The sequence below is a fragment of the Pristiophorus japonicus genome, chromosome 19 (genome assembly GCF_044704955.1).
Source record: "Pristiophorus japonicus isolate sPriJap1 chromosome 19, sPriJap1.hap1, whole genome shotgun sequence".
NCBI classification, from domain to species: Eukaryota; Metazoa; Chordata; class Chondrichthyes; family Pristiophoridae; genus Pristiophorus; species Pristiophorus japonicus.
In genome coordinates, this window is record NC_091995.1 from 75,634,686 (window position 1) to 75,655,555 (window position 20,870).

The 20,870-nt window shown below is 42.2% G+C and overlaps 1 protein-coding gene across 2 annotated transcripts in view; it reads right to left on the bottom strand.

Annotated features, from left to right (window-relative positions):
* Positions 1-20,870, bottom strand: part of LOC139229959 (histone acetyltransferase p300-like) — a 98,663-nt gene that overhangs the window by 60,374 nt on the left and 17,419 nt on the right. For both annotated transcript variants that reach the window (XM_070861642.1, XM_070861641.1), the window contains exon 2: positions 4,245-4,960. In XM_070861642.1, the coding sequence (XP_070717743.1) occupies positions 4,245-4,960 (716 nt within the window). The remainder of the gene's footprint in view (positions 1-4,244; positions 4,961-20,870) is intronic.

Below are 20,870 nucleotides of genomic sequence, written 5' to 3' on the forward strand. Positions count from 1 at the left end.
TAGATAGAATTTCAATATTTGACACAGTTCAGCTAAAGGATACAAAATATTTAGAAAGAACAAATAGTGTAGAAATTAAGGTTATACTGCAGTTGTAAACTGTAACTTTTACTCAGACATTCTGAGAAGGATGATTTAAGTACCATTTGTCTAGATTACATCATGTAAGAGCAAAAATCCTTAAAACAGGTTTTTATACTCAATTTTAAAGAATGGTTAAGCTAATGGTTTATTAATGGGAATTAACAAAGGTGGGTGTAATGCATTGAAAATCCAAAAGATATTTACACTCACGACCTTTACTAGAGTGGCACTTGGATAGTTTCAACTAAACCATGGCCTGTACAAGTTAAATCTCCAGACATATTCAAAAGTGTTAATGGTGGCCATGAACATGTCCACAGTGTAACTGGTCTCACTTATCCAACAAGGGGATGAACAGGAAGTAGGCGGTAATCTCCCATCGACAAAGAGGTGAATATGGAAAATCAGCACTATTCAGTCCAAGAAACAAATTTATAAAGTCTACCATTGCCATCCCTGCATTTTTGTTCCCACCACTCCCAAGATGACTACACGTGCTAGGGAACAGTTTCATGGTCATTGATGAGCACTACAGGGATTTCTCATCTCCCCACAGTTGAACAGTCTACAGGGCCTCATGTCTGGTTGAGGTATTGAAGGGCTGCTGTATCACAACACAAGATATTTATTTCAATTGAGGGGACAATATTTAGGAGAGGCTAAAATAAGACCTTTAAAGTTTCGTGTGTTGCTTTTCTCTTCCACTATCTCAAGTTAAACTGGCTGTACTTATTCTTTAATAATTTCCCACTAATATATCTACCACACCTCTGGGGGTTAAAAAACCTCACCTTCCCCCAGGATCCCAACAGTTTTTGCTTATTACACTGGATTATCTTTTTAAGAACAGTGAATCCTGTAAATTAGGGATACCTAAGGGACTTGCATCAGGAATCCTTTCTTTGGGTGTACTTATTTGTAAAGATGATTTTATGTACAGGAAACTGGATGAGCCAAATGTCTCGGGATTGGCTGCATCTCCTGCACCGTTCCTTCTTTTTTTCGCCTTGACCTGGGATTGTGCCTAATTCTGGTGCACGGCCAGCGGGATGTGATTTCAGTTCATTTTATGTTCGTTGGGTTTCATAATTCATTGTCACTCTGGGGTTCTTTTCCACTGAAGGATGTCCTGGGATGCTGCACAGGGCGAAGTGGCTGGTGTCGGGTCGGAGTGTCTGGAGATCCCAGCTAAATCGGGGGAGACTGGCGTCTTGAAGACCCCTTTCCTCCATATGCTGCAGCTGCTAATGTTTTAAGTGCTGTTAGCAGCTCTCAGTAATTGACGCACTGGTGGCGTGAGATGTGGTGTTGCACGGTCCAGTTCCCAGCTTTTGTAGAATGGGGAGATTTTACCCATAGAAACCGCTTCTATCCTTAGGTAACGAGCACCCCATTCCACAAAAGCCACTTCGTGATGAGCTACGAGTCCCATGTTTTAAGTTGTAAATGGACTTGGAGCATCAACGGTTGCCTGTAGTTCGTAACTTGCAAGTGTCTGTGGTTTCAAAGTGCTGCTTGTATCTGTTACAATTCAAGTTGTTTGGGACGGTCAATAAGTGTCCATTTGTACCTGCGCCCCCCCCCCCGATCCTTTGGATCAACTATGCTCCCTAAATTATCAAGACGCGGTGACCAGAAATCATATTAGGCACTACAACATGCCTTGATGGCAGTCCGCTGCCATTGCCACAAACAGCCAATACAAAGAACACTCCTAGATTGTTACAGGTCTTTCCAATGCTTCATATCAAATATGCAGTTTGCCAGCTTTTCCAGTTCAATTTCAAGAGCAACTGGACCATGTGCCTCACTCAAATAACTGTTAGCTCCACAGAGGCAGAGTTAGCTGCCCCAAGATCCATCCCTGCGCAGAAAAAAAAGCCTCTTCACAAGTGGAGTTTGCCATCACTGGATTAACAAAAGGCTGGGATGGGATAAGAGTGTTCCAACTTAGTGCTCAATAGCTAAGTTTTCTTAAAATGTATTTTGATACTTTTTGGGAGGCTCTACTTTGTTTTATATTTGATGTGTGTCAATTTTAAGATGTCATATTTGGATTGGAAGTCCAAAGTAAAGTTGGCAAGTAACTGAGTCACAAATTAGAGATACAAAATTTGAACAATTTCCATGTCCATCTGAGTACAGAATGGATATTGAATTTTTGAAGCCATAAAGGGCCATCTATCTCTTGGGCCTGGTGTACAAGACATTGATGTCATTAAAATAAAATTGACTATGTATACCCACCAAAGGCAGTGTCTGGATTGCTCATGTTTAATAAGGACAGTAGTCCTTTCAAACATTCCAACAGTAGTACCTTTAAAACTGAACAGTATTGAGATACAAAAAGCAGAGTAGAGCTAAAAACAGTTGAACACAAAACTAGAAAACAATAGACAGAATGAATGGCAGCCATTGGCTTTAACTGAAAATTAAGACTGAAAAGTATTTGCTAAGCATGCTACATGCTACTTTGTGGCTCCTGATATTTTCTTTAGCAGTTCAGCAGTTCCCGATTGTCTCTGCTCTTCTTCTGAAAAGCCAACTTTTGCTCGAGTCGCCCTCTGGTGTCTCACTCAAGTAGCCATTCTTCGGGCCCAAGTTTCCACATGATTTGCGCCTGATTTTTAGGAGCAACTGATGGAGAACGGACTATCTTAGAAATCGCAATTCTCCACATTTTTTTTCTGCAGTTTTAGTCAGTTAGAACAGTTTCACTTTGGAACAGAATTTTTTCTTCAAAAGGGGGCGTGTCCGGCCACTGACGCCTGATTTGAAAGTTTCCACAGTGAAAACGTACTCCAAACTAACTTAGAATGGAGCAAGTGAAGATTTTTGTAGAACTGAAAAAACCTTGTCTACACATTAAAAAAATCAGGTGCAGGTTACAAATTAGGCGTCCAGAACTGGGGGGAGGGGGGGGAAAGAGAAGGGAAGTCATTAAATTCTACAATAAATCCTTATTTATACTTATACAATATTATACAAATAAATCCAACCTGAAAAGATTAAATAAACCATCTTCCTACCTGTGTGAAAGTGCTTCAGGCAGGTTCAGTCAGCTCAGCGGTGTGGCGTCGTTCCCGCGAACGGGAGGGGGGGGCAGTCGGGCAGTAAGCAGGCAGCAAGCAGCCTTCCACTTGAGGTGGAAGCCTTACAGTCAGCTCAGCGGTGTGGCGTCGTTCCCGCGAACGCGAGGGAGAGAGGGGCAGTCGGGCAGTAAGCAGGCAGCAAGCAGCCTTTCACTTGAGGTGGAAGCCTTACAGTCAGCTTAGCGGTGTGGCGTCGTTCCCGCGAATGGGAGGCAGGGAGGAGGCAGCCATTCCTGACGGCGGGCGGGGGGGGAAGGAGGCAGTGAGAAGGCTGCAGGAAGCCTCAGAAGTTGAGGCTGCCATTCCCGACGGCCGGGGGGGTGGTGGGGAGGCTGATCATAGAAGGGCAATGTGCTTTTATTAAAAAATGTTCAAAAATTAAACAGCTACAAAGAACTACAAAAATGGCAGAGTGCCAATGTTTCCTTCACACTGCGCGTGCGCGAACGCTCCAACGCGCACGCACAGGGTTGCCGGCACGAAAAAAACTAATTTAAATGGTACCCGCCCCCTCCCACTTACAAAATCGGCGCGAGTGGTAGGCTCCGCCCCCCTGGGCGCCGTGCCAAGCTGCCATGGAGTTGCAAAAAACGGGCGCCCAGCTCGGAGGTGGCTTTCAGCAGGCTACACCTGTGGTAAATTATGACCAGGCCCAATCCTGTCCTCATCAGACCAGTGACCGTTAAATAGCAATCAGAAACAGAAACCCTGGATGATTTTTCCCTTACCTACCCACACAAGTGAGGTCAAACACTAAGCATTGTCCCGCTGAGATCAGTTAACTTGGCATGAACTGAACCTAGGATCTTCTGGTCTTTATGACTCATGTTTTACATTGGATAGTGCTTTTAGCTGTTGTCATTGGTGGAGCCCACTTCCCAACTTGCAATAGAGAAAACCAGAAGCCCAAGAGGTGGATGAACTTATAACTGTAGGAAATCGAAGGAGAGAGTTTGACTGCACATATGTGACTGAAGGTTTCAAACACTGTTAGTGTAGAATTGGGATAAACTTGTCACATTTCATCGGTGTTAACTTCATTTTGACGTCAAAATGCTTGGTTCTTACCTTGCTCACTGCCCCAGGTTGGGGTCCTTTGAGACCTGCTGCCATCTGAGGAGATCCCTGGGATAACGTGTCAGTGAGTAGGTTGTTTGCGTTCGATATGCTTGGGCTTGAGTACTGTACATTAGGTCTGCCCCTTCCAGCACCAAGAGAGCCATTCATCACTTGTCCCTGCATCATGCCCTGAGCATTGCCACTGTTCATCAGGGCTGGATTCATATTAGCATTCATGCTCGTCCCAGCCTGGTTGGTTGGGCTGTTTACACCAGACATTAGACCTGTTGCTGACGTATGAAGCTGATCGTGTTTCTGTGGGTTCACAGACTGCGGTGTTGGAGGTCTCTGATTTACTCCACTTGCTCCCATCCCCATATTAGGAGGGGATGTAAGACCGCCTTGAGTTAGGGGGCTCTTGACCATACTACTTAAGCTTCCTATACTGGGACTGTTCTGTTGACTTTGGCTGCCTACTGATTGCACTGGACTATCCATGGATCGTGATGAGGCACCACCAGAGCTGATTGCTCCATGTCCCATATTGATACTGGAACCGCTGCCTCGCAGAAGTTCTGACAGTTGTTTGTGCTTCGAGGCTGCATCCTGCACCATGCCAACCCCCGTAAGCTGAGCCAGGTCACCACCGTTGGTCAGTCCTAATGGATCTGAACGGATCAGTTCATCTGGCAAGTCATTCTCAAGGTCAAATAAGGATCCAAAATCTGAAAAGAAAACAGACACAAATTACAAATGACTTCATTTTCAGGGTGTCTACATTTCATTCTCATTTTCTACACCACCTGGCCATGCACTGCTTGGGACCAAGAGGAAAGGTTAGGGAGGTGAGAAGAGAAAGAGGGTAAATTGGTCCGATCCTAGGCTGCTACTCAAGGTGTCATTGAGTGGCTGCAAGGAGGTTTGAGAGCACCAACTAGTGCAAATGCCACATCCAATCCCCCACCTTGCAGAATTTGTTCCTATTTTGAACCTACCAAAGCAATGCAGGCCGAGATTGAGAATTCGTAGTAGGAGAAATTAAATTGCATATCTCAATTCTAAAAACATGTATTAGTCTTCTAATATGGAGCACCACTGAGCCACCAATTAATGATACTTTGTTGAACATCAGATATGTTACAATGCATCTTGCAGATATGCATTATATTTAACTCGGGTCTCTCCACAGATGCTGCCTGACCTGCTGAGATTTACAGCATTCCCAGAAGAGCCGTGGGCCCAGGGGAAGCATGGACCAGCCCACATTGCGATATGTGCACGCACTGGGTCTGTGCAGCAGAGCTGGTCTCCAGTCGTCTTGGTCAATCCTTGCCACCGGACCAAGACCTAGCTCTGTCAAGCCTGTGTGGTGGCTGGTGTGCAACGGCCACCACACGTTAAAAAAATCCACGCACAGGCATCTTCCACCCTTCAACATGTAGTTCGGGACATATATTAGGTCCTTCATTGAAACATCTGTGAACTCATCCCCTTTTGGCATGGTAGCAAGTCATCCTCTCTTCGAGGGACTGCCTATGATGATGATATTTAACTGTAAAGAATTTCTATAGCATGGCATGAAACCGTACAATAGGAAAGATAAACATTCAGTAGAGCAAGTTAAAAATCTACAAATGTATTTTGTAATGGTACAAATCCCCTTTTGGTATGTTATTTTCTTGTACATCCCCTTTCCCTTGATCTTTCCAAGCCATACAATTTCTAGAACTGAAGGCAGGCTTCCCAGGGTTGAAGATAACACTCCATCAAACTCCCAAGCATTTGATTATTGCTAATAACAGATGCAACCCCATGTCAAATCATTTGATAGCACGTTAATATTGTAATCCAGAGTGCCAGTGACACTGAAAATCTGGAAAATTTTTTACTGGAAGCTGTGATTCAAAATGGTTTCCCATTCATGCCGTAGTTAATTAGAAGTTCACCATGCATCGCAATTCAAACACTATCACAGCGCAACTTCATCAATACTAGTATCCATCAGTACATGATGTGCAGCTTCAGAGTTGCAAACTTGCAGTGCACAGCTTCCTCACAAATAAGCACAGAAGTAAGCCATTTGACCCATCATACTGGTGCTAACTGTTTGCTGGAATAATCTAAAACTAATCGTACTACCCTGCTCTTCCTGCAGAGCCCAGTTATCTTCCTCTGCTTCAAATAACTATCTAATGTTCCCTTAAAATATGCAACGATCTCTGCCTCAACCACTCCCTTTGGCAAAGCACTCCATGCTTAAACACACCTCTGTAAATAAACTTCTCTTTCCTCTCTTCGTGATGATTTTAAATTTATGACTCTTCACCATGCCACTGTCAAAACTCTTCACAATATTTTAAAAAAAACCTCCATTAAAATAGCTTCTTGGGATTCTCGGCTTTAATGGAAATCGACCCAAATCTTAATTCTCTCTTTTCATAAAGTTTACCATCCCTAGTATCATCATTGTGAATCTATGATGTATGCTCTCTATGACTAATATCCTTCTGATAATGGGGCACTGAAAATTATTCACAATACTCTTAACGGTCACCTAACCACTGTTTTGTACAAATTTATTATTTCTTCACTCTTGTACTCTATTCCTCCATTTATAAAACCCCAAATACTATCTATCTGCAATAATATTCAGAAATGTATTGGAACTCTCAATCTCTCTGGGTAACCATACCCATCATCTTTCTATTGAGTGTATACTTCTTCCTTAATATTCCTCCTAAAATATATTACCCGACACATCCACATTAAACTGCATTCACCACCTCTGCTAACCACGGTCTTCCTGAAATCATTTCCAGTTCTTCCCATGTTTGTCAAACCTCCTACTTTTATATCGTCAGGAAATTTTGAGTTTGCATTCCCCATGCCCACGTCCAAATCAGTTAAATATACAAAGAACAAAACTGGACTCAGCACTAAGCCCGGGGACATACCACTTCTGGCCCTTTCCAACCTGAGCAACACATTTACCCTAACTCTCCATTTCCTGTAATTCAGGCAACATTCCATCCATGCTACCACATTTCCTCTTTTACCACAAGCTTGAATTTCGAACAAGCATTTTTCACCTTATCGAATATCTTTTCAAAATCCATATACTGTACACTACATCTACTGCATTACCTTTATCTATTCATTGCTTCAAAAAAAACTATTACATTTGTCAAACACTACTTGCCTTCAACAATTCCATGCTCGCAGTATTCTCAACACTCGCGCATTTCTAAATGCTCCTTAATTTATCTCAAATTAGGGACTCGCAAGAGGTTTCCACAACTGATATGAGACTTTAGTTTTTGTTATCCGTTTTACCTTTCTCTTCCTTCTTGAGAAAAGGTGCCAAATTGGCAACTCTCCAATCCATCCCACAGTTCAATTTGCAAATTTAAGATTAAAAAATCATGGCCAGAGCCTCTCGTCTCCCCTCTCTGAATTCTTTCAACAGCCTGGGTTGCATGTCAACAGGGTCCAGTAACTTAGCCACATCCATTTTTTTTACAATAAAATTTCTTTTCAAATTATTTCTAACAATTGTTCTATATCTGCCTTGAGCAGACTTAAAATTCTCACTTCCATTACTTGTGAGGGGAAAATAAAAATGAAAATACCTGTACTTAATATCGCCACCATACCAATGAGACATCCTCCATCCCCAAGTAGTCCTACCCAGTCATTATTCTTTTGCATCTTATATGCTCATAAATGCCTTTAAATGCATCCATATCCGATACGCACCATTTGTTTTATATCAGCCAACAACTTGTATTTACAGGTTATTTATTTTGGGGGAAAGGAAAAGGGAAGACAAGAGGGAATTAACAAAAAAACAGGCATAGTCTGTGTCTTCCCACTATAGTATCATTCTGTCAACTACCCAGAACGCAAAATCCAATTCAGTCATGAAAAAGCCGCTCACCTTCCCATTGTCCTGGATGAAGAAATTATTTGGTGGAATATACACTCATTGATAAGAAACTGTTATTCAGTATGATACAGCTGCTCAGTAAAAATGTGTCTTAATTTCTGCTATTTTTTAAGCCTGTAATACTGCATGTGGAGTTACATAATTTGCTTGCAAAACAATACTTCAGCACTAATTAGCTCAATGAGAAGCTCTCAATACACATGGAGATTTAATAAGAAACCAAGGGCTTGATGAAAATTCCCATTTTGCGGCTTTAGAATAGTCATACAAACAGAATATTAAATAGAGTAGATAGTTAGGAAAAGGGCAGCAGGCACATCGGAACACCACCACCTCCAAGTCACACACATCCCAACTTGGAAATACATCGCTACTCCATCATTGTTGGGTCAAAATCCTGGAACGCCCCTACCCAACAACACTGTGGAAGTATCCAGTACACGGACTGCAGCGGTTCCGGGAGGCAGCTCAAACCACCTTCTCCAGGGAAATTAGGGATGGGCCATAAATGCTGGCCTTGCCAGTGATGCCCACATCCCATGAATGAATACATTTTAAAAATACAGGCAATTCTCGATTATCCGGGTCCCTCGGGAATTGGGCTATGCCGGGTAAATGATTTCTCCGTCAGAGCGATTAACATTATAAAGTTAAAACCCGAGCCGAAAGGACTCCGACATCAGTGGCCCAATGCCTTCCCGGACCGAAATTTTAAATCCCGTTACAACGGTTTCCCGTTGGATCCCGATGCGGATAATCGCGAGTTGCCTATAATACTTTCAAATACAGATTAAAATGAAAAGATTTTTCATTCAAACACATTTTTGCCATTAGGAAACTCAGCCTGCTTTGGACCTGCCCGAGGGAGTTTCAAATTATTGTAGCTTGACTCTTGAACCCAAAATAAATGGATAAGTGGCACAGAACACTGGCCTTAGTTTTCTTGCCTGTAGTTGCAAACATCTAGAGATGGGTTCTGCCATTTCTGAAGGAGGGACCATTGACAGAGTGTACTGCACTGCCACTAAGTTCCACCAAGATATTCTTCCGCGTTAAATACAGAACTGCGAGATATATCTTCTGGATTCTGAATTCCAGCTACACAGACCTAACCCTCCTTCCCATCTTTGGTAGAAAAAAGGAGGCCACATACTCCTTGGAAGTATGAGTCTAAATGGGGTAGAGGAGCAAAGGGATCTGGGGGGACAATACAGAAATCACAAAGCAGTGACACAGGTTAATAAGGCCATTAAAAAAACAAACGACTGGGGTTCATTTCTGGAGGGATAGAATTGAAAAGCAGAGAAGTTGTGTTAAACTTATTTAGAACCTTGGTTAGACCACACTTGGGAGTACTGTGTACTCGTAGTACTCTATATTATAAAAATAGAGGTGCACTGGAGAAGCTGCAAAAAGATTCAAAAGGATGATACCTGCCAGCAAATATTAAACAGGCTGGGGCTCTTCTCTCCAGAAAAGAGAAGACGCGAGGAATGACGAGGAGTCTAAGATTATGAAAGAGTTTGATAGGGTAGATGTAGACTTAGATGTAGAGATGATGTTTACACTTGTGGGGAGACCAAAGGGTAGACGTGGAGAAGATATTTCCACTTGTGGGGGAATCCCAAATCAGACAGTCACCAATAAATCCAACAGGGAATTCAGGAGAAACTTTTGTCCAAAGCGTAGCCAGAGTGTGGAAGGCGCTACCACGGAGTAGTTGAGGTGAATAGCATCGATGCATTTAAGCACACAAGAAATAGGAACAGTAGGCCACACAGCCCCTCAAGCCTGTTCTGCCATTCAATAAGATCAAAAGGAAGGTTATGACAGATATCGAGAACTTAATGCTGCAGAAACTCGAGGAGTATAAGAAGTGCAGGGGTGCAATTAAAAAAGATATCAGGAAAGCAAAGAGAACATGAAAGAATGTTGGCAAGTAAAATCAGGGAAAACCCAAAGATGTTTTATAAATACATTAAGAGCAAGAGGATAACTACAGAAAGAGTGAGGCCTATTGGAGACCATAAAGGAAATGTGTGTAGAGGCAGAAGACGTGGGTATGATTCTTAATGAATACTGTGCATCTGTTTTCACAAAAGAGAGGGGCGATGCAGACTTTGCAATGAGGGAGGAGTGTGAAATATTAGATGAAATAAACAGAGAGAGAGGAAGTATTAAGTTAGCAGCTTTGAAAATGGATAAATCTCCAGGCTCAGATGAAATGTATCCCAGACTGTTGAGAAGCAAAAGAGGAAATAGCAGAGTCTCTGACCATCATTTCCCAGTCCTCTTTAGCTGCAGTTGTGGTGCTAGAGAACTGGAGGACTGCTGATGTGGTATCTTTGTTTAAAAAGGGAGAAAGGGATAGACCGAGTAATTAGAAGCCAGTCAGCCTAACCTCAGCGGTGGGAAAATTATTGGAAAAAAATCCTAATTTCCCAATCTTCATTTTGAAAAACATGGAATAATCAAGGACAATCAGGATGGATTTGTTAAAGGAAGGTCATGTCTGACTAACTTGATTGAATTTTTTGAGGAGGTAACCAGGAGGGTCGATGAGGGCACTGCGTATGATGTAGTGTATATGGATTTTAGCAAAGCTTTTGATAAGGTCCCACATGGCAGACTGGTCACGAAAGTAAAAGCCCTTGGGCAAAGTGGCAATTTGGATCCAGAATTGACTCAGAGGCAGGAAGCAGAGGGTAATGGTTGATGGGAGATATTGGCGCAGCCCCGCGAGCCACGCCTGATTTCCGCGCCGAAAACTTACCTCGGTATTCTCCACTCCCTCAGGTCGATCCAGACCCTCGGCGCGGCGCAGCACAAGCTGTGGGGGGCGGAGCCAGGTCCCTGCGCTGAAAACAGTGCCGGGACCTCTGCACATGCGCACTACAGTGGGCACACATGTGCAGTAGCTCCAGGCGCCCGAAACTGTGTGGGAGGGGCCCGAAGCACGCCGCCCCTAGTCCTGGCCAAATGGGCTCACTTGGGTGGCGAAGATTAGGCTGCACCTCCCTCCTCTTCAGCTCCTGCTCTGGGCTCCAGCTTCCTCCTCTGTTCAGCTCACGCTCCCTCTGGCTCTCGCCCCCGCCCCCGCCCAGCTCCCGCTCCACTGCCCGAGGGCCCCACCCCCACCCCATCTCTCTTCCCTACGCCTGATTTGTAACCTACGCCTGATTTTCTAAGTGTAGGCAAGGTTTTTCGGAGCGTACAAAAATCTACACTTACTCCATTCTAAGTTAGTTTGGAGTAAGTTTTCGCCTCCTAAACTTTCAAAACAGGCGCAAGTGGCCAGACACGCCCACTTTTGAGAAAAAAAATCTGTTCCAAAATGAAACTGTTCTAACTGACTAGAACTGGAGCAAACTAAATGCTGAGAATTGTAATTTCTAAGATACTCCATTCTAAACCAGTTGCTCCAAAAAAATAGGAGCAGCTCAGGCCGAAACTTGACCCCATTGTAACTGGAAGGCCGTATCCAGTGGGGTTCCACAGGGCTCAGTGTTGGGTCCATTGCTTTTTGTGATATATATCAATGACTTGGACTTGAATGTTGGGGATATGATTAAGAAGTTTGCAGATGACACTAAAATAGGTTGCGTGGTTGATAATGAAGAATAAAGCTGCGGACTGCAGGAAGATATCAATGTACTGGTCGGGTGGGCAGAACAGTGGCAAATGGAATTCAATCTGGATAAGGGTGAGGTAATGCATTTAGGGAGGTCCAACATTAAATGGTACAACACTGAAAAGTGTAGAGGAACAAAGGGACCTTGGAGTGCAGGTCCACAGATCCCTGAAGGTAGCAGGCCAGGTAGATAAGGTGGTTAAGAAGGCATATGGAATACTTGTCTTTATTAGTCGAGGTATGGAATACAAGAGCAAGGGCATTATGCTTGAACTGTATAAAACACTGGTTAGGCCACAGCTGGAGTACTGTGTGCAGTTCTGGTTAAGAATGTTACCTGGACTGGATAATTTTGACTATGAGGAAAGATTAGAGATGCTGGGTCTGTTTTCTTTGGAACAGAGGAGGCCGAGGGGAGACTTGATTGAGGTGTATAAAAATTATGAGAGGCATAGATAGTGTGGATAGGAAGGATGCATTTCCCTTGGCAGAGGGGTCAACAACCAGGGGACACAGATGTAAAATAATTGGGAGAAGGTATAGAGGAGATATGAGGGGAAATGTCTTTACCCAGAGGGTGGTGGGGGTCTGGAACTCACTGCCTGAAAGGGTGGTAGAGGCTGAAAGCCTCACCACATTTAAAAAATACTTGGATGTGCACCTGAAGTGCCGTAACCTGCAGGACCAAAAGAGCAAGAACATGGGATTAGGCTGGGTAGCTCCTGGTCGGCCGGCACGGACACAATGGGCCGAAATGGCCTCCTTCCTGCTGTAAATTTCTATGATTTTATGATTCTATGGCGGAACTTCTACATCACCTCTACTTTCCTACCCTATCCCTATATCCCCTAGTGTCCACAAATCGATCTGTCTTGAATATATTCATCATCTGAGCATCCACAGCCCTCTAGGGTAAAGAATTGCAAAGATTCACAACCCTCTGAATGAAGAAATTTCTCCTCATCCAAGTCCTAAATGGCTGTCTCCTTATCCCGAGACTATGACCAGTAGTTCTAGACTCTCCAGCCAGGGGAAACAATCTCTCAGCATCTATCCTGTCAAGCCCTCTAGAGTTTAGAAGAATGAGAGGTGATCTCATTGCAATGTATAAAATTCTTAGAGAATATAGGCCCATTCTACTCAATCTCTCCTCATAGGACAATCCTCTCATCCCCAGAATCAAATCAAGTGAACCTTTGTTGCACCGCCTCTAAGATACATATATCCTTCCTTAGGTAAGTAGACCAAAACTGTGCACACTACTCCAGGTGTGGTCTCACCAAAGCCCTACGTAATTGCAGCTTGATTTCCTTACTCATACTCCAACCCACTTGCAATAAAGGACAACATACAATTTGCCTTATATTAAAAAAAAACTTCTATATCCAAGTTTACAGATAGCACTATGTTTGGAGGCAGTGTAAATTGTGTAGATAGGTGCAGGAATTTACAAAGGGACGTAGACAGACAGACTAAGTAAGTGGGCAAACTATGGCAAATGAAGTTGTGAGGTTATCCACTTTAGATCGGAGAAAGAGAAATCGGAATATGTTGGTAATGGAGAGAGACTAGGAGCAGTTGAGGAGAAATGGTGTCCATGTTTACAAATAATTAAAAGCCAGTGCACAGGTACAAAAAGGCGAATCGAATGTTTGGTCTTTTCTCCAGGGGATTGGAGTTCTAGTGACAAAGTGATGCTTCAGTTGTACAGAGCTTTGGTCAAATGCCATCTGGAGTACCGCATTCAGTTTTGGGCACCAAACCTCAAGAAAGATATATTTGACCTTGGAGGGGATACAACACAGATTTCCCAGAATGATACCAGAGTTTCATTAAATTGAGAACAGGTTACGTAAACTTAACCTGTATCCCTCGAGTTTAGATGGTTGAGGGCTGACCTAATTGAGGTAGGGTAGATACGGGGGGGGGGGGGGGAGGGGGATCAGAACAAAAGGGCATAATCAATCGATGGCCTATCTGTAATTTTAAGGAGTGAAATCAGTTAAGTACTTTTTCCACACAAAGGGTAGTGGAAATCTAGAAATCGCTCCCCAAAAGGCCATGGATGAGGGGTCAATTGAAATTTTCAAAAGAGAGAGAAATTTTTGTTGGTTAGCAAGAGATACAGAGCAAAGACAGGGAAGATGGAGTAGAGGTAGATTTTTGTTGGGTAAGGGTATCAAGGGATATGGGGCAATGGCAAATGAATGGGTTTCAGCTACAGTTCAGCCATACAAGCTCGAGAGTTGAATGTCCCAACTCTGTAACAACATTGGCAATTGGTGCTAAAATAGACTATTTTTCAAATCACTTGCCAATTCTCTACAACTCAACAGTTGATGAATTCCAAGTTCAATCAGATCTGCTGAGCTAGCGTATGTTATACATGGTGACACGGAAGGAGAGGAAACACTAACTTAACATAAATGTCATTTTGCCATGTCAGCTGTTAATATTCAATTGAGTGTCTTTGGTCATTGGTGTCTCATCTGTCAAAAAAGTATACAAGATAAATACATTTCATTTAATTCCCACACTTGCAGAAATTACAGTCGCCCTATGAAATGCAGGTCCAGAAGGCAATTAGTTGAGGTTTTTCAAATTTAACAGATACCAAATCATCTAAATACAACTGCATCTCTAAAACTTAAGCTTAAGAACTTTCCAAAATAAAAACAGCATGGCAGAATGATACAAGAAACATTTTGCAATGAATTCTGAGTCACTCTGCTGTCAATATTAAAATGGATACCTTTGAGCCTGATAATACACTGCTAGCCTATCAAAATGTTGTATGATGGGCAGGGAGGGGTCAGCGAGGCACCAAGATACAAATTTGCTTTTAAGCTTCTTCTGAGGAACTCTTGTGATTTATACCACAATGGAACATCTGGCTAGATCAAGGAAGAGGGTTTTCTGCATCAACAGGTTTTTGAATGAAAGATCCAGGACTCTACCACTTTGCTACCCAATAGGCAACTTAAATCCTTTTACATTAAATAAAGAGGGCCTGCAGGAGCATTCAAAGACCTTGCGAGCCAATCTCCCGACATACTTTCCTTCCTTGCCATATTTCTCATTCAACTCCCATTGCTAAAAAGGGAGAGATTTTGGCACTGTACTTTTAATTTCAACAGGAGGCAGCAGTTTGTTTATAAGACACACAAAATTATAGGTGATCAATGTCACCCTGTCATTTATATTGAAAAGTACCATTAACTATGGAAGTACTCTGCATCTGCAGTCAACAGGACACCATTAGGAACACGAGTCGGCCATTCAGCCCCTCGGGCCTGCTCCGCCATTCAATTAGATTATGGCTGATCTGTACCACAACTCTTATTTCCCAATAAAAATCTACTCAATTTCAGTCCTGAAAGCTCCGACTCAGCATCCTCAGTCTGTTTGTGGGGGGGGGGAAAAAAAGAGTTCCAAACCTCTACTAGCCTTTGTGTGAATAAGTGCTTCCTGGTTTCACTCCTGAACGGCCTGGCTCTAATTTTAAGATTATGCCCCCTGGTTCTGGATTCCCCCAACAGAGGAAAGAATTTCTACGTATCTATCCTACCGAATCCTTTTTAACATTTTAAATGCCTAGATCAGATCACCCTCAACCTCCTATTCTCAAGGTACTACAAACCAACATTAGGCCACCTGTCCTCATAACTTAACCCTGTAAGCCTCATTAACATTCTGGTGAATCTGAGCTGCACCCCGTCCAAAGCCAATACATCCTTTGAGGTTTGGTGCCCAAAACTGAACGCAGTACTCCAGGGTCTGACCAAGACTCGTCTTTACATGGGCATGTCTTTACACTTTCTATGATGTTAGCAGAGAATAAAAGTAAAATTTATCCGCCAGACCATGCATCCAATAACATACACATTGGGCCCAATTTTCTCCAGCCACTTTTTTCAGCGCACTTACCCTAAATGTGCCAACTTTGAGCGCTGGAACCGGCGCCGGAAAAAGGAGCAACAGCCCAGCACAGAAAACACTGCCAGCAGCTGTGCACATGCTCCTCGCCCTCCCAGCATGTCCTGCCGGCTGTGAGCAGGACCCTACGCTCGCAGCCCTACCCCCGGCCGAATGGCCTCCCACAAAGGTCTGCCGGCCCACTGACTTCCCGGGCCAAGGCAGGACTTGAGTTTTATTTTGTATTTATTTATGGTTGTGCTTTGTTTAGTGAGGAGAGTTTTGATTGTGGGGGGGGGGGGGAAGCATTTTGATAGGGGGGTGGGGGGGATTTAAACAAAAAAAACTTGTTTCTGGCATAAAAGGTAGGACTTCTATTTTTTATTTGTTATTGATTGATTGCTTATTACTTTTTGTGGTTTCTTTAGTACTTTGTAAATGTTGGTGCAGGTCCTCAGCTTCCTTCTATTTTTTATTTGTTAACTAATTGCTTATTACTTTTTGGCCTTTGTTTAGTGCTTTGTAAGTCTTGGTGCAGGTCCTCTCAGCTTTCTTGTATTTTTTATTTGTTATTGAATGCTTATTTTTGTGTTTTGTAAGTCTTGGGGCTTTAAATGTACTAACCTGCGCCGAATTCTTAACTGCCCGCAATGTTTTTCAGAACTGGCCACATACGCTGACCTAAGTCGATTTGGAATAAGTTTTAGCTGGCCAAAGTGACATAAATGGCCAAAACTGGCGTAAGTGGCTGGGAATGCCCCCTTTTGGAAAAAAAAACTCAACTAAAAAAAAATTGTACCTAACTGACTTACTCTGGAGCATGTTTATTGGGGAAAATGGTGTTTTTTAAACTTATGCCAGAAAAACCAACTTACTCCAAAAAAAAAGGAGCAAGTCATGGCCAAATTTGGGCCCAATATGACAACAGGCATTACATGATGTTGTTGCCTAATGCACTGAGGGGTATACCCTGCACCCTGAAATTTAGTATCCAGGTTTCATTTTGCGATTCTGAGGAATGACCCTGCTCATCCTTGATTACCGGACATAACAAAGTACATAACAAAAGTATTATCAGTTGATGAGTTGGCTGAGAGTACAGAAAAGGAATCCACTGATGGTGCAGTGCAAGAGGGCTAGGATTCCTAAAACCACCCTCATGAGATTTGGACTCGGAAATTAGCGGCGATTAAGAATATGCATTTTTTGTTTACAAATTGTATTTTGTTGCAAGAAGTCTCTGAAGTCAGGTGGGGGATGGCATGTTAAATTATTAGTCTTTTACTCAGGCTGTAGGAGACAGATTCCTTTGCCTCCCCAACAAATGCAACCCATGAAATAGTTACAAACCTAACCTCATACAACAAGGAGGAAAAATAATGAGTGAACGGAAGTAGTAAAAGGCTTTGAATGGTTATTGTGGTGCAGCACTGATGTTTAAAATGTTATGCCAAACATGTCACCAGGTTTAAGCAGCCAGATTGAATCTTTGTGGGAACTAAGCCAATACATACACATTTCAGTACAATTACTAGTAAATCATATTTCCTGAAGACCATTATTTTCTAAGATAGTATGTACTATTAAACTGATACTTTGCTCAGCAGTTGTCAGACACACCAAGAATGTGGGTTTTTAATTTTTTTTGGCAGGTCCCTGAAATAGGTGCAACCTCCGCATTAATACCAATGAGAAACAGGAATTGGAGAAAATCATTAGCGGGAAGACTAGTTTCACAGAAAATACATACAAACACAGACAATAAAAAGGGACAAGCTGGATACTGAAGGCCATTTAAAAAAAAAGAATCTTTGGTTGCTCATGCACAGCTGCAAGCAAAGATTAGGCTTTGCAGGAAGCTATATCCAGTTCCGATTTTTAAATATTCTGATTTTAGGGTTAAACCCAATAACTACCAGCATACTGCAGTTCTGGTATGCAACATTCCAGTTTTATGCACACATCATCACTTCATCTTCTCTCCACGCTGACAGTCAGCATACAGACAGAGTGCACCTTCAGTCACCTGCAACCTGTTCAGATTGCCGAATGAAGCTGTGTGGAGAAGGCAACGCGGAGGATGAAGCTAATGATAAACAGCAACTCCATTTAGCATCGTACCTCGTAAAGACTTTTCTTTGTTTCTTCCAAACTATTATTACAAAGACTTCTCTTTAACCTGGAAAACATATATTTGCTTCCAGGTGATTTACTCAACACGAATTCTGGACAATACAATACAACAAAAGCTCTCCGAAGGTCCCGTACAGCCCGGGACAGGCCTTTACAATATAGTTTTGCGCATGCACGAAATTGAACGGGCCGCAAAGAGGGAACGTTGGTCCACTAACATAGCCATTACACCAACATATCTGTATCCCAAGCAACTAAAATAAATTCTCTTATAAACACCTTGTCTCTTTATACATTGAATGTGCAGTACAGAAACCGGCCATTCAACTGGTTCATGCCCATGTGCATGCTCCAAACGAGTCTCCTCCCACCTCTTCATCTAACCCTTATCGGCATAACCTAAAACATAGACGAGACAACAAGAACTATTTTCTTTTACATTATGGTTCAAATCAAACTCCCAAATCCACGGTCATGGGCAACAGGCAATGGGAACACTGCCAACTCCAAGTCACACACCATCCTGAATTGGAGATATATCTATGTTCCCTCATCGTCGCTGGGTCAAAATCCTGGAACTCCCTCCCTAACAGCACTGTGGAAGCACCTTCACCACTCGGACTGCAGCGGTTCAAAAAGGCAGCTCACCACCACCTTCTCAGGGGCAATTAGGAATGGGCAATAAATGCCGGCCATGCCAGCGACGCCCATATCCCATGAATGAATAAAAAATCAACATATTTTGAAACAGGTGTAATCTTTCAGTAAAACGATTTCCATCAGCAAACACTATTATAAATAAAAACAACAAATGCTGGAAAACACTCAGCAAGTCAGGCAGCATCTGTGGAGATACTGAGAAATATAGCTTTGTGGTAATACAAGCATGAAGATTTGGCAGCAATAAAAGATGATAGAAATGCTGGAAACTTTTAAAGAAATCTCGGAAATATTATACATTAAAAGGTAAGTGTATAAACAGCTCAAGCTTAACTTCAGATCCACTTTTAAACCTTCAGCTTTGCAACATAAAGCTATAGTTGTGATTTCTTGTATCAACATAGGAAAAAGCCTTGGGATTATACAAGTCCCAAATAACAGATTATTTAGGCTTGCCTGAAACTCACTAAGGGTACCGACATGGTTGTCACTAGATTTACAGTGAGTTGGTACCAATATACCTCTCGTGACTCGTATTTTAGAATTCAAAATCCTCTCCAGCTGCAACTCAAATTCGAAAGATCAAAATCTATATTTACTGCTAGATCTTTTTCACGGTGCAAATGGAGACAGTATGAATATTTCACACACATTACACTTGACTGAAATCCTGGTGACAACATTGGTGCAATGCACATCCATACAAGCTAGGTTTAACCGTAGGAAATTTCCCTGAGACTAGCGTACCAATAAGGTGCTATACAAAAGGGGGAAGATTTACGGAATCAATAAATAAAAATACCAATGTTTATAGAACAGAAAATAACCAGAAGCTGTTTTCTTTAATTTTAGCAGATTACAACATAAAAAAGGAACTCTTATCAAGCATTTGCAATTAAAACAAAAATACATTCACCAGATTGTCGAAGAAAAATACACAACTTATCTTGCATATTTAATATAAAAAGTTCCAAACTGTGTCACAAATGGAAAGTGGAAGTGCAGGTAGCGATAAGAAGGGTGACCAATATCCTCAGCACAGGGAGGGGTTTTAAATGGGAGTTGCTACCCTGGGATAGTCAGCAACAGGTGCCATAGTGAGCATGACAGAGGTTGCAAGCAATGCAGCAGGCACTTGAACGGTGACAAGGAAGGCTGGGGAAGAAATGAATAATGGAAGCCAATGTGCTGGAGGAGTGTTTTCACATTATGGTATAGTATTTATTCTGTTTTATGTAAACCTATTGTAATCTCGTTTGCAAGGGGGGGGGGGGGCTTTTCCCATTCTAATCACAGTAATCAGAATAAGCCGATGTGTAACTATTTGCTAAAGACGCTATCGATAAATATAAAATTTCTAATTTACCCATATTTTAATGCAGTAGTACTATATTCCCTCTAAAGTTAAGGTGTTCCATCGACTGAATGATAAAACTAGCTGTTGTGCTTCAGGGATTCAGACTATATCACAATGCAGCTGGGGCATAGAATCCAGTATAAATGCAACCTTAAAAAAATAACCAGAATAGTACAGTACCTAGATAATCAAACTGGAAAGAGGATCCAGTATTACATCAGCAGCAGCAAGCAGGTTCTGAAGGCATCACTAACAAGACTGCACTACTCACAGGATTTTAGGAAAAGCAGAAAATAAGAGCTGTGTGTTATATATTTTAATTCCATCTATCTGCGGATCTTAAAGTGATGTTATTAATTGAATTGGCAGATTTCTACATTTATTATAGACTATAACTGAGAGGTTATACACAACAGGAAATATTGAAAAGGCTGGGACTCTTTTCTTCAGAAAAAAGACCAAGGGGTGACCTGATAGAGGTCTTCAAGATTATGAAAGGGTTCGATAGGGTAAACAGAGAATATATTTCCACTTGCGGGCAAGACCAGAACTAGGAGCAATATTAGACGGTCACTAATAAATCCAATAGGGAATTCAGGAGAAACTTCTTTACCCAGAGAGTGGTGAGAATGTGGAACTCGCTACAGGCGAATAGCACAGATACATTTTAGGGGAAGCTAGATAAGCACGAGGGAGAAAGGAACAGGATATGGCGATGGCATTAGAAGAAGAGGGGTGGAAGGAGGCTTGTGTAGAATTGTTGGGCTGAATGGCCTGTTTCTGTGCTGTAAATACTTTGTAATTACTGTGAAATCGCCTGTTCACATTAGCCTCTAATGAGCAGTGTTCAACTCCTTAAAATTCATAGAATGGAGAACATAGCAAAAATAAAGATATGTAATGGAAGTTACTAACTGAAGCACAGGCAATAGGTAGGACATTAATGTGCAATACTGTGAACATGAAAAATGTAGTTTTACCCAATTAAAGCAC